Source organism: Anser cygnoides, chromosome 3, assembly GCF_040182565.1.
Source record: "Anser cygnoides isolate HZ-2024a breed goose chromosome 3, Taihu_goose_T2T_genome, whole genome shotgun sequence".
Taxonomy (NCBI): Eukaryota; Metazoa; Chordata; class Aves; order Anseriformes; family Anatidae; genus Anser; species Anser cygnoides.
Genome location: NC_089875.1, coordinates 115,524,547 through 115,538,864, shown reverse-complemented (window position 1 = coordinate 115,538,864; position 14,318 = coordinate 115,524,547). Strand labels below are relative to the sequence as shown.

General features: G+C 42.1%; 1 protein-coding gene across 2 annotated transcripts in view; it reads right to left on the bottom strand.

Moving 5' to 3' along the window:
- The window catches only part of FKBP1B (FKBP prolyl isomerase 1B), a 44,770-nt gene that overhangs the window by 1,559 nt on the left and 28,893 nt on the right, over nt 1-14,318 (bottom strand). For both annotated transcript variants that reach the window (XM_048065729.2, XM_066995030.1), the window contains exon 3: nt 1,547-1,659. In XM_048065729.2, coding sequence (XP_047921686.1) covers nt 1,547-1,659 — 113 coding nt within the window. The remainder of the gene's footprint in view (nt 1-1,546; nt 1,660-14,318) is intronic.

Genomic DNA, 14,318 nt, shown 5'->3' with positions numbered 1-14,318 from the left:
ACTGGACTATGGATTATGCAATTTCTCCTGCTGAATTTCTTTTCAGTTTCTATAAAATACGCCAAAGCTGTAGCTCTGATCACTCTGGGTAGAAGAAAAATGTGAATATGACTCCCTCACATCCAGGGAGCATTCACAGCAGAGGACTGAGGGTATAAGAGCAGATGAGCTCCCTAAATCCAAATCTAAATGCTAGACAAAGTGAGCTGCCTTTTCCCAAGTGCCTTGTGTCAGTCACAGTCCCCAAACCCTCCAGGAGACAGCCACAGGCTTAACCTCGGTGAGTGATCCGCTAGGAGGAGCAGGAGGGCAGCGTGTGGCTACCCCGACCGCTGGCCAGGCTTCAGGCCACCCTAATGAAGAGCCACAAGGCGGTGAGAGAGATAAGGGAGGGATAAAACTGATTCGCCCTGAGCTTGCTGCCAGAGCTTTATCTGCACTGCTTCTGACTGCGATAAAACTAACCCCTCTGAACCTACGTTTCTCATTTTGCATTCTTTCCTTCTCTTTAGTTAAGCATAAAAAATTATTCCTGTTAATAATATTTGAGCAATTTCCTCCTACTTTGAGATCCAGGACCCAGAAATAGGGAATAACAAGGAATTTTACGCCCTGATCTCACTCACTCTTGCACTTGAGAGCCCTGATGGCACGCCTCACACAGCAGGACCTCACAGCGTTGCAGACAAAATGCCACAGAGATGGCAATGGACTGCCTTGTGTGGCTCCTTCCAGGTTTTACCGTGTTGGCACTCAAGCTGTAATTAACGGAGGGCAGTTTTCTGTTTCCTGGCTGAGGGCTGCTCGCTGAATGTGAAGTTCTGTAGCTGGGAGCCCCAAGTCATAAAAGCGTAATGGTGCAGTTTGGTACCCTGCTCAGTAAGGGTCAAATCGTGGAAGTCATCAAAATGGCAGCCTGGGCCATTTATGGAGCCCTGAAGAGAAGCCACTCCATAAAATGCTGCCACCTGGAACGTTTCTGAGCCTGCTGGGGTTTATCTGTGGTAGCTAGCCCTGGGGAAGAAGCAAGGGATACGTGGCACGTTGACACCTGGCAAGGGGGTTTAACCTCTTCCCTCGCAAACACCACAAGGAAAGCCCTGTGAGTAGGGGCATCCCTGGCCAGCCAGGGGAGGACTACAGGAAATAGTGTGCTTGAATGCACCGTGCCTTCATAGAGCAGAACCACAGAATTATCTAGGTTGGAAAGGGCCTTCAACATCACCAAGTCCAACCATCAACCTGACCTACTGAGCGCCATCACTAAGCCACGTCCCTCAGCGCCACGTTACAGTGATATATCCAGGGATGGGGACCCCACCACCTCCCTGGGCAGCCCGTTCCAACACTCGGCCACCCTTTTGATGACTAAATTCATCCTAGTATCCAACCTAAACCTCCCGGGCACAACTTAAAGCCACTAAGGAAACCATGTAGGATTCTACATTGTGATTTCCACTTGGTCTTGTCAATATTGCACTGAACACTACTGTGCTTACCCACCCTTCACATGGTTTGAAATTCAGGTAGAATAATTTCTTTGTACCTGTGTAACACCTTCTTCAAATCCCTTAATGACTTCTTGCCTGCCGATCTTGAACCTGAAAGGCTTGTTTCTGTCTCTGGAGGAATCAAACTTCTTCCCATTCTGCAGCATTCCTGCCAAAACAAGACAGTTTCAATCTGAGCTACACCTAAATTGAAGTGCTGAGAGGTGGAGGGGAAAGAAGTGAAAAATTAGTGTCTTGGACACATCAACTGTTCATTTCCATTTTCACTTTGAAACCTCATCAGAAACAGACATGGCAGCTCCAAACAGTCCTTGAGGAGAACATGGGTGACCCCGGCCTGTTGCCATGTGTGGTCCAAAGCTCATGGCAGTCAACGGGAGCTCTCCTCTGACTTCGAAGGGTGGGGATGTAGATTCAGGTTTGGGAACTCTGAGCCAGTTTGCTGCCAGTTAAACATATGCGTGCATACAGCAGTTCCTTTGCCTCGTTCCTACAAATTTACACCAGAATTCCTAAAAGCAGTGTTTGGTACCTTGGCTGTTAAACTTCTCTACTGGATTTACTCAGCAGTGCTAGAATAAAGTGTTACACAAATGGGGCCATTTCACACTGTGCAAGCGAAACTTCCTCACCCCGATACAGCTGTATGTGTTTCCTCCTTGCACACAAAGAACAGAGAAGATTCTGCATTCAAAAAAAAGGGAAGGGAAGGGAAGGGAAGGGAAGGGAAGGGAAGGGAAGGGAAGGGAAGGGAAGGGAAGGGAAGGGAAGGGAAGGGAAGGGAAGGGAAGGGAAGGGAAGGGAAGGGAAGGGAAGGGAAGGGAAGGGAAGGGAAGGGAAGGGAAGGGAAGGGAAGGGAAGGGAAGGGAAGGGAAGGGAAGGGAAGGGAAGGGAAGGGAAGGGAAGGGAAGGGAAGGGAATTGCAAGGACATTTATATGAATACTCCCTTAGCTCATTCCTTATATTGCCATACAGCCCCAAGACAGTCACAGCAACACCTTACTTGCTCATTTGGACGGACACAACACTGTTTCAACCTGTGTATTATGAACATATGCACAGATTTTACAGCAAATGGACAAGCCTTTACAGGGCTCTACATCATTAGGTCTCCTCATTCTTTTTCAAACTCGTATTTATGATAGCTTTAAACTTAAGAGTAGTCAACAATTGCTCTTTCCAAATGTTACACGCTGAATATTGCAATGCTGGGCTGATATTTATGTATTAGAATAAATACTTTCTTTGTAATGCTGCAATGCCAGGGTGTTCTGGGCATATACAATGACCCTACTGTACAAGGTGCTGTAAAAAGAAACACCCATGAATAAGCAAGTATCTGGGAAAGTTTCTGGTTGAAAACAATTTTATCAAGGACAGGTTTGACAGAAAATGCTGAGAAATACTATATTTATGATTCCATATGAGAAAGACAGTCTTTCTGGTTTCCTTTCATTAAAGCAGTTATATTAACAGACCAGTTCAATGCACGAGGTTTTTTTTTTTCCTAGTGAAAAAATCATTAGTTATTGTTCAAACAACAAAAAACAGCACATTTGGCTTACTTAAAAAGCGCATCTTATGAATCAATGATAAATGTAAAGAGATGTGCCAGAATGAAAAACAAGGACTGAAAGGGTAGGATTCACCTTATCTATCTTCATGTTTCCGGCTATTTTTGAGCTAATTACTCTGTTTCCCTCTATAACCAAGTCAGAAAAAAACAAATACACTTTCAGGGGGCAATTCATCTGACCAAATCTAGAGATCTACATTAGGACACAAAGAATTGCATCCTAGCAGTGCCTACTTCTTTGCGGTGAATTGAAAAGAAGCCCAAACAACCAGCTCACACACAGATGTCTCCAAACTCATTAGTAGTTAAATCAGTAATGATGGCGTTCTAGACTTGCAGTAATGGGTACAAAATATCGATTGTTCAAGGGGGGTTCCGTGTCCAGATGCTTCACAGCAGTACGAAAACCAAGCGACGTATTAAGGTCATTTAGCCGTTGACCAAGTCCAACACTTGTCTAAGCTGGTGCTTCAGAGAAGAGGGTGTGTGGAGACGACCTTAGGAGGGCAGTTATGGAACAACCTGCCCATAATTATGTTTCACAGCCTTCACCAGCAGTGTTTGTCATATTCCTGATTATTTTTGTTTTTACAGTAGAATAGTGAAGCATTTGATGTATGCTCTGCTGTAGGTACATACACATTATGCAATATATCTGCTTGGTGATCTCCCAAAGCCCCTCCATGCAGCCTGGGATGCCAGGACAGCTGTCTTCTGGATACAAACAAACACAGATTTGTTTCGATGGTAGAAAAACAGCATGCACATGCAGGAGGGCAGGCAGGAAGAAGCAGCTCAGGGGGAACTCTCAGGCATATCATATAATCCTTTTTGAAGTATTTGATCTTAAAGAGCAGTCCTTTCTTACAGCAATTTTGTTTTTAAACATATCATAAAACCTTTTGTTTCTATGAAATGGAAGGAGACTATTAGAGAATCCCAATATTTTGTAGTTTTAATATTAAGTCTTTGTACTGCCATTAAATTCTGCATGTTCAAAGTAGTGTGCAAACATTAATTATTCTTCACAGCAGCCCAAGGAAGTAGAAAGTGATGTTTATTACAGAGTAGCCTCACTCTGGAAGTTTAGGTTCAGAGGCAAAGTTCCACAACACTTTAGCATGTTTTCACTTTGTTTTGTAACTAAGCCCATTAAAATACTTAGCTTGAAGATCTGATTGTTTACTAAAAACCACAGATCAAACTGGTGACAGAACCAGAACTAAACTTTGGAGAGCTTGCTAGTCGAATATATATCATATCAAAACTGATCTCATTTCAGCATCAAAAGTCTATAGGAGACAGGCTTGTGGAAGAAAACAGGCTTCTGTTTTCTCCTGTGTTTATGAGAACATCCTATTTTCAGCAATGGATGAAAAGTTCATCAAGTGATGAATTCAGAAATGTAATCTCCTCTGCCACCACCCCACCTCATTGCTTTTGGAGGACAAATTGAAATGCAGAGTCAGATGCTGTGTATCTGCTGAAGCTCTGGCAAGAGGGTCAGTTTTTATATGACTGCCCTTTAAATGGACTTCGAGTTTAGAAATGAGTCAGAGTCCCCATGTGCCTTGGAGAAGATCCGATCCGGATTTAGATCTGAACTTTGAAGCCCATCTTTTTTATCTCTCTATTTCTGAAAGTTAGAGTTGACTCCTCAGCCTCCTGGGAGCTAAAAGAGCATAATGTTTTATTTTCTCTCTTGCTAATGCATCAATTGATTTTCTTTTTGTGAAAAAATTGATTTGGTTAATATTCTTCAACAAGGATGGATGCCCATCTTCAGCCTGCAAGCACCTTTATTTATCTGGCTAACAACAGGGAGAAAAAAAACCCCACACAATTGGGAACCGATCAATGACATTGTTTTGCAAAGTCAAAACTCCCTTGGCAATCAATATGAGGTTTGACTGAGCAAGGACATCTAGATGCCTACATGCTCACTTCTTATAATAACCTCACATTTGATTCTGAAAGGTAGCAATCATTGCATCAAAATAATTAAGTGTACAAACTCATTCATCAGAATATCACGTGGATTTGAAAACAATCTGATATACAAGGTGTCCTCATCAACAACTGAGTGTTAAAAATCAGGTGGCTGTAGAAAAGCTCATTGAAGCTGAGGAAGTTTAAAGAATAGACAAATCTTTTTGTTAAGGAACACGACCAGGGACAGGCGTGCCTGCATTACTCTTTTAACATGAATTACCTGAGGTCAGTCACCCTCAGCTTAAGACCACACCATTTAAGTTTATTCCCAGGGGAAAGGGCTAATGACACTGTCTGAACTTAATTTGTAAATTTTGAATCCTTTAGCCAGTTTCTACAAGGTCTGGCAGAGGAGTAGGGCTCATAATGACATAAAGATCCTATGCATGTCACGAAAATAAATCTGGGTAGGAAACAGATCCTCTAAGAGCTTCTATCATGAGAAAGGCTCGATCGTTATTTGCTTTCAGACAATCTATGCTATGGAGGAGATGTTAGGAACAGTAGGAATGTCGTAGCCAGCCCACAGTCTGTTTCTTTTTACCGGGGGTTCCTTAACCTGACAATAATTCAGCTGGGAATTCCACCAGCCACATAACACAAATCCATAGAGCCAGCCCAGCTATTTTGGCACCTAATTTACCCCGAAGGTTCCAACAAAACCATGCCGCAAACCATGCTCAGACCATCATCTATGCATTAGATGGATGGAGAGAGATAACACTGAAGGCCCTCCATAAATATCCAGTCAAATTTAGGTGCCTGAATCCAGTTAATGTATGTGTAAATGAGGTGAGATGAATTCTGCTACTAACGTTAGCCATCGTTGGGTAGAAACTGAGTCTCAGTCTGTCACCTGGGCTACTTCTACAGTCAGTGGTGAAAGAGCAGTATCTCCAAGAATGATTCGCGCCATCCACATATATATCTTAGGACTACAATAACCTCCTGGAATTGTTGTATATTCTCAGTCAACTAACTTAAAAAAGTTTAAAAGTTAACACCATTAATTTTAAAAGCCAGGCAGCTAGCTCCTCAGAGGGCCCAAGTGAGGAGACACTAACTCAACCATCCACCTACCTGAAGTAGACCGAATTGCATCCCAGGCTTCACTGGCTCCAATGTTTACTGAATTAACTTATTTTTGCAGTGTTGACACATTCTGGGAATCAGAAGACATAGGTTCTAATCCAGGACAAATCCCTTGATTTTGCTAGTTGCTCTTTTATCCTCGACAATGGGATTCACTTACTTGACAAGAGCATTAGGGGGATGAACTGAATAGGTGATGCTCAAAAAACAGCTGCAGGTTGTTCCCTTATTTTTCAAACTGTAGTTACCTACAGAAAGTAAACATAATTCATATACTTGAAGACAGTTATTTTCTGTACATTTGTTGGCAGGAGAAAGAGGGACAGATATTCAGAAGATGGTTCTGGGGCGCTATCCTGTTTCGTTTTATGGAGACCAGGGGTTCTTCAGGACAGGGACTATATTTTGATGGCCTTTAATGCAATCACCTTTCCAATTATGCCTTGTAATAAATCTGTGCTGTTATAAACTTGTCATTTGATTTGGTTACCATGACTTAAGTGGCTTGGACTCTCAGAGGCAACATTTCCTGAAGTCAGCGTTGCTGTGAGCTAAGAATTTTTGATCTCAAGTGCTTCTTTTTCCCTAAAATATACTGTTTCTAATGTCAAAATATGCCAATATTCTGTCAGAAGAATTTCACACAGACTGGAAATTCTCAATTTTCCCATTTACAGTCTATAACTATCACTAATATATACTTTTAGCCTGAAAAAAACATTATTTATTGGGAAGTTTCTAGAAACTGCACAAAAACCTTTATCTCAGCATTGATGCCTTCATACTGTATAGAGGAAGACACAGTTTAGAGAAGAGTTCAGCACACTCCTACAGAAACAGTGGGAAAAACACACCCATAAAGTCACAAATCATATCGCAGGTTGTACTACACCAGCAGAACTCCACTGATTTTACTGGTTACTCACAGTTGACATGGAAATGGAACAATTTTCTTTAGGATTCAGTTCCGACATATAGGAAAGCAGGACAACTCTCCTGCCTTCAGTGGCTTCCCCCTAGCTTGTGGTTGGATCTCACGTCTAACGCTCCAGAAAATCTTGCTGTTTCCCCATCAGGAACAAGAACAGTTTTATGTCTGTGCTAGTGTAAAAGGCAAAGATCTGGGCAATGATTTTCTAGGCCAACACGGCCGGTGCCGTGGGCTTTTCGTTCCCAGGGAAATGCCTGGAGGACCTGACATGCCTCTCGCTCCGCAGGGCATTCCAGCAGAATTCAGATCTGCGCAAGGCGGATATCTCGCACCTCTTACATCTTCATTTGTCATGTCGTTATTACCTCAAAACACAGCGCACTGGCTTACAACTTTTCATCGTAATAACAGCTTCCAGTGACCTGTAGCTTCTCTTGACCACCTGCCTCCTTCCAAACAGCCACCGGTAAGTAGCCGATTCCTCTTTCATTTCCATGATTTGACTCCCAAAGTCAACTCCTTTCTGGAAGAATTGGCCGTCTCGTCAACTTTAATGACGAAAATTGTTTTCATCAGCAATTCTTGCAATGGAAATAGAGGAAGAGTGTTGAATGTGAGCTGGAGGAAGCTTTTGTTTCCTACACTCGGTTTTTACATAGCAGTACTGTGTCCTGTACAGGGACATGGATTAGGAAGGGAAACATGGCTTTGCAAGGGAAAGGAAGGTTCAACAACAGAGGTTTAGTACCACTGTAAATACAAATTTTTCCCTGCTAACTTTTCCTCTATTTAATATAAACATAGCCTTAAGAGGAAAAAGGATTTGCTTACACTGTATTTTTCTGACAGTTTGCAACCACTTAAGAAAAAATTATTAGCCTTTCTAAGGGATTTTTTCTATATAGAGGGATAATAATTGGCGAGTCTTGGGGGTGCATCTCTGCAGCGTATCAGATCTTTACCACAATTTTTTTTTTTTCTGTTTAAAAAGCAGCAGCAACAGTTTGTACGTGCCATTTGTTGCCATGACAAGCAATCACTGCCTCGAAGTACAGAAGCGGGAAATAGTGGCGGTGGTCACTTGGTAGTTCCTGTTACCGCAGAGCACTTCAGAATGGTTGATCTTTCCCACATGGGCTGCCTTGCTGCTGCTTTTTCTTCGTGTATTATATCCTCATATATCTTTAATGCGGAGTAAGAGCAACGTAATCAATTATTTATTACGCAGCTGACACCATGCGATGAAGACACAAAAGACAACTACTCAATAATGCATTACCACGTGCTATATATCAGCGTTGCGTACAACTACAAGACAATATGACTGAGCCTTGCACTTAGCCTGACTTCACAGCCAAGCAAAATTACATGCAATTGTCTAGCTTGTTCTCCTGAAAGGCATCACTATGTCCTAACGGCTTTATAGATTTGCATACTTCTAAAAGAGAAGAGAAAGTAGGCTCACCCCCAAGGCAGATGTAAGGTTCAATAAACATCTTCTACATTAATTGTAAGGAGACCAAACCAATTCCTCTGGTATCCTGTTGCCTTAACACAGCTATTTCATTTTAGGCTCTGGTTCTGTTACCATTACAAAGGTGAGCTGTAAAATATACATGCTCTGCAGCACACGGCAAATTTCGTTTGAATAAGTATGGCAGATTCAGGTCAGTCTGGCTAAGCTAACGACTGGGACAATAGATGTCTAAAGCAACATTTTAGAGAGAACATGTTACTAAAGAAATACTTCACATCTCTAGTGTTTCTACCAGCTTTCCTACCAATCAATTCCTCCTCTGTGCTGGGAAAGGGGATGCAGATTGATCTGCCAGAAGACCACCACCACCCATTCCCAGCCAGCCTAGCCCAGACCAACAAAACCTCATCAGCAGTTAGGTGGGCTTTAATGACCAACTGTTCCCAGACTGGCCATCCTTTGATTTTCAACTGTCTAGACTTCCAGCACGTGCCTCCATTTCCTTCTGAACAAAATTTGTGCTGAAATCTTAATTTATCAGTGCAACACCTCGGATCCCCTTGGCTAGAACTAGTAACAGCCTAGTGACAAATCTACCCATCGCTGGTAGGTCACCGTGTTAAGAAGCTGTGCATACCCTGAAACAATAAATCTGAACACACACCAAAAAAAAAGTCTATTCTTAATGTGTTACCACTTGGTTTTACCACCAAAACGCTGGCCTTTGGGGCATTTGGAGCTGAAAAATAAGATTTCTCGTCACATCCCTCATGAATGAATGCTCTTTCTTTCCTGCAGGGCTCTGCTGACCATTTTTTTTTTGTGACATCCAACTTTCTTCATGCATAGCATGGTTATATCTCATTCACAGAGGAGCTTTCTACTGAAACTTATCTTGAAAAACAGAGTAATCATCTAACATCTTGCAAAGGACTCAGCCACTAGTGTGCTCTTAAATAAGGAGAAAAGGAAAAACATTCTTGGAAAAAGAGACATACAAGATGCAAACAGAGAAGAAAACACAGCTTATAAAAAGGGGTGTTGACTAAGGCATGTAAGAAGGGACAGTCAATACTCCAGGATTACATACAAGCTAAATAAGTCAGAGGCAGACAGTGTTGATCCATCCCCAGCTCACATGTACACAAAACATACATAATACAGAAAGTCAAATGCTTTTTATCCAGGGTATGCAACTTTTTGATCCCAGCTTGTCAGGCATTTCTGCAATGTGCCTTATTTTAGAGATGTGGGATGCTATTCCTAGCTGGCATTATGTAATAGCCACAAGTGTTCGGAGAGCTCCCGAGGAATCGTCTCCTCCTGGGTGCGATTCCACGTGGGCAAGTGAGACATGACTTCAGCCACGCCGGTCTGATAACAGCAGACAGGGCTCCGTGGGGCCTCACTTCTGCAGGGCACAGACATTTACCAGGGCGGTCAGGCGACCTCAGCACTACTTCTCTTGGGGAACAAGCACCCTGCTCAAGAGTGGGCGAGGACAGGTATCTAGATGCTGCTCACCCTCTACTGACATGGGCACACCATGGGCTTTTAGGTAGCTAAAGGTAGTTGACATGAATTCCACCCAAAATGACTTGATCACATTCGACGCAGGCAGAAAACACAGCTTGAACCCAAACTGGTTTTGATTTGCATACCAAACTCCTTCCCATGGATTGTGCTGCCCACAGTCTTTAAGACTTGGTGACTGCAGATCTACTTACAAGTCACTTTCTGTATAGTAATACATACAGTAAACAAGCCGTACAACAATTAGAAGATAAAAGTCACTTCTGGCCTTCGAGTGAGCACTGAAAAGAGTTTATTAGCAAGTTACGCATTGAATAGCCCTCATTACGTTGTCAAAGTCCAGCCTACAATTAAGATCAGATAAAAACAGCATCTTGCCAAGGAGCCTTTATCATGTGCTGCAACACTCCAATGAAGGAATGTCTTATTCAGATAGCATTATTTTTCCAGGCTGTCTGCTCAAAAGGTGTATGAGATACACTCATCAAAGGCACAAATCTTTCTATAGATGTATAGCTTGCTCTTCCCACCTACCAGGAATGCACATGCTTTCACAAAAAAAACATTTTTGCATATTGTTTTCAGTGTAAACAGTTTTACATGCTCCAAGGTAGATTCTAGCAGAATCATTAATATCTCTCTGCCTGTGAACTCTGAGGTTACGTTCTGCAATAATATTAGGTCTTCTTTTTCCACATTTGTTTCCTGGGTTTGTTCATCCTTCCCAATGCTGCCAATCCTCATTGGTGTAAATTGGCACGGATGCGCTGCTATTAATGAAAGTACAAAAAAATATATAGCAGGTTAAGACCCAGATCACAGTAATTTAAAACGAAGTTGAATGATGCACTTGGAATCGCTCTCCAGAGCAGAATCCTGCATGAATACGGAATAGCACGGATTTGTGATCCGAGCAAAAGGCTGTATGTCAGAAAGAATAGGTTCTGCTACCAGACAGCTAAGTATGACTTACCTTCTTTTTATTCCGTGTGAAATGGTGACTGTGGTTTCCTAAAGGTCAGAAAGAGAGTCGCTAGCCTAACCAGGAATTATATTATTAATTAATGTACTTAGCCTTAGGAATCTTGAAAGGCTTCATTCAGTAAGCCTTTAAAGTATCTTCAGAGCCACAGTGGAAAGGAGCTATTAACAGCACAGTTTGTTATTATAAATAGGTCTTTTCCATCTCTCAGTTTTGATCTCTGTGATCTTATAAAGGAACTATGGAAAAAGTGGCAGCTGTTATCTTGACAGATGGGTCTCAGGCACTGCTCTGCTGGACATTAGGCAGTCGTCTCTGCGGAGAACAATAGGAATTTCCAAGTGCCTGTATCTATTTTCATCTACTTAACAAGCCACTCATGTTTTGGACTAATGAAGGGAAGAAGCAAGGAGAATGCAAAATAAATGTTTTAGGGGAAACATCTCAGAGAACCCACGTCCTTCACCTTTTCCAATGGTATTTTCATCACTGGACAATCAAACACTCAAAAGGAGCACTCTCTATGCCTTCTCTTCAACCTGGATGGAAGCTGGGCATGGAGAATGATGAAGTTAGAAGACTAAGGATGTAGTAAGTAGGGAGGTCAGCGGGATAGGAAAAGACCTGCGTCCTTGCTCCTTGGTCTTCTTAGATCAACCGTGTCTGACATTGTGTAGGGTTTGTCTCTGCAATTTTTAGACAGAGTTCCCCTTGATTTCAGCAGAAGCCTGAGAATGGACTGCACAGGCTATAATGTTTTTTCCCAAAGCAGAAGCATTTTCACACTCAGGACTACAGCAAAGAAAAGACATTGTAAATTAAGTCAGCGTAGACACCACAAACAGAAATAGCAGTCAGTTCATAGACACGAACAACCAAGATAAACATTGCTAAAAATACCTCAACAGGACAACAGAGTGGAAAACAAAACAAACAAATTGAGAGAGGACCTAACTGTGAAGCATTACATACACAGAAGTATTATTACACCAGCAATGTAAACTCAGAAGATTTTGGACTCTATAGTGAAACGTGTAATGTAATAGTCTGTAAAAGCAAAGACAGAGATGGTAAATACCTTGCACAACTCACAGGAATTGTTACAGCCCAGACAGCCTTCTATCACAGGTCACACTATCCTTCATCATCTTACTAAATGTAACTGAAAAAATAGCATCCTGTGTGAGTAACTTACTATATGGAGTAAGAAAAAATCTGTTCCTAGCAATTAAGTAGCCAAACCCACACAAATCATGAGCACAGTAACCAGTGATGTTTTTCTGCAGAAAAATAAGGGATTTTCCTGTTCAATTTTATCAAAAACTCCAAAGAAAATACAATTCAGGCTTGAATGGTATGAAAAAGTGAGACACTTTCCGTTCAAAAATGAAAAAAAAAATCCCTTCTGTTCATCTGAAATGTTTCATTCCACTGAGAATACGTTGCTTTGTTTTCAGATTACTAATACGAACTAATTAATTTCAGCTTCTGTGAGGTCTAGGGAGTTCTTGAACTGCACCACCTTGCCAATTATTTAACACCAGATATTGTTTAGCTACATCCAATCTACGAGATAACAGAGCTGTTAAGCAGAAAACATTAAAGAGAAAAGTTAAAATTCATGAAGAACACGCTGAATGGGAAGCATATCAGATAAAATTCAGGTATAATCCATACTATGTAATGTTAAGGAACATAGCAAAGCTCCATTAATTTAGGCTGCTGCTTCCATTTTCCTGCTTTGTGGAGTAAAGAACAAGGTTTGTGGGAGTTTATCTGTCTCAGTTTCGTGTATCATTTTGAAGCTTAAAGACGTAGCTGCAGATTTACTGGCTGCCAGCACAGGGAGTTCGAGTCATCCAGCTCCCAGGGGCAGCAATCACCCAGGCTGCTGAGTCTTTGGAAATCATTCATCAGAACCGTAAGTATTTTGGTTGCTCCTGTTATCAAATAGTTGCCAGGAAAGAAAGGAAATAAAGTGGAAAATTACATAAAACCAGTGAACTTAAGTAATCTAATTATAAAAAAATTAAAAAGCACTGCTGATTTGACCCCAACCTGACATGGTTAGAAACATCTCTCCTGGAAAAAAACAGTTAGTTGTGGCTTTTTCAAGAAAAAAAGGTGCAGAGAATTTAAATTTCTCGGTATATGCAATCCGTGTTCTCTAACACAGCCAAATACCTATGGGCTTCTGCCTGCTCACGTGCCCAAGGATCGCTAAGGACAGAGCCAGGCACGCTTAAGCCATAACTCTCTTGTAACAGGAACAAACCACACGAAAGCATGCTCTGCATCTCATTTCGCATCTCACGTGCTCTGCAGTCTGTGGGCTCAGGCAGTATCCTAGAGACACGCAGCACCGTATATCACATTCCTACTTCGGCTATTATAAGCATCCACCTAGCAGAATAAATATCACTGTGTAGTAAAACCACCTTTTTCACTAAACCCACCGCTGTTTTTGACATCGTTTTAATGCTTACAACTTAATAATCTGCCCAGAAGACAAGGCACTTTGATTCATGTGAACCAGCTTGTCATCAGCACTCAGTCTTTACCGGCACATAATTCTGATGAGGATATCTGTACGTCCATGACTTTTGCTAATGCTCCAAATAAACCCGTGCTTTATAGCCTATGATGTGCTTCCCAATTATTGCTATCAATTTTTTTGAGCCTTTCTTTGATACAGGAGTCCCTGCCCAGACCATCAGCTGTATTTTCTTGTTGGTAAACTGAAAGGTTTACCTGAATTTGGGGTTTGTTCTGTTTTGCACCGCTGGTTCCTCTGTCTTGTACGCATCGTGGCACGATGAGGGTGCTCAGGCAGTTCCTGTGGCTTCTCCTGACTGCTGGCTTTGCAGCAATGCCATGCAAGCTCTCTCTGTTGCTTATGCTGCTGCTGCACTCCTCCATCAGCCCGTATGTTGGGGAAAGCTCAATTTCTGCTAAGAACAAATTCTTCAGTTCTGAAAATGCTCCATTGAGAGCTCCGTGTCGTGCAGGCTGTGGCATGTGGGCACGGCTTCTGTTTCTGAACAACTTCTGCACCACCATGCAGGCTTCATGGATGGAGTGCAAGACAGCTATTCTCCACCAGCCTGCAACGTTAACCTCTCCTCTGCCTTCAGAAAAATTATTATTTGCTGGATCAAGAGGTCTCCAGCAGCCAGACTGACAATTCTGGTAGCTACATTCTTGATCTACGCGTATTTCGGTA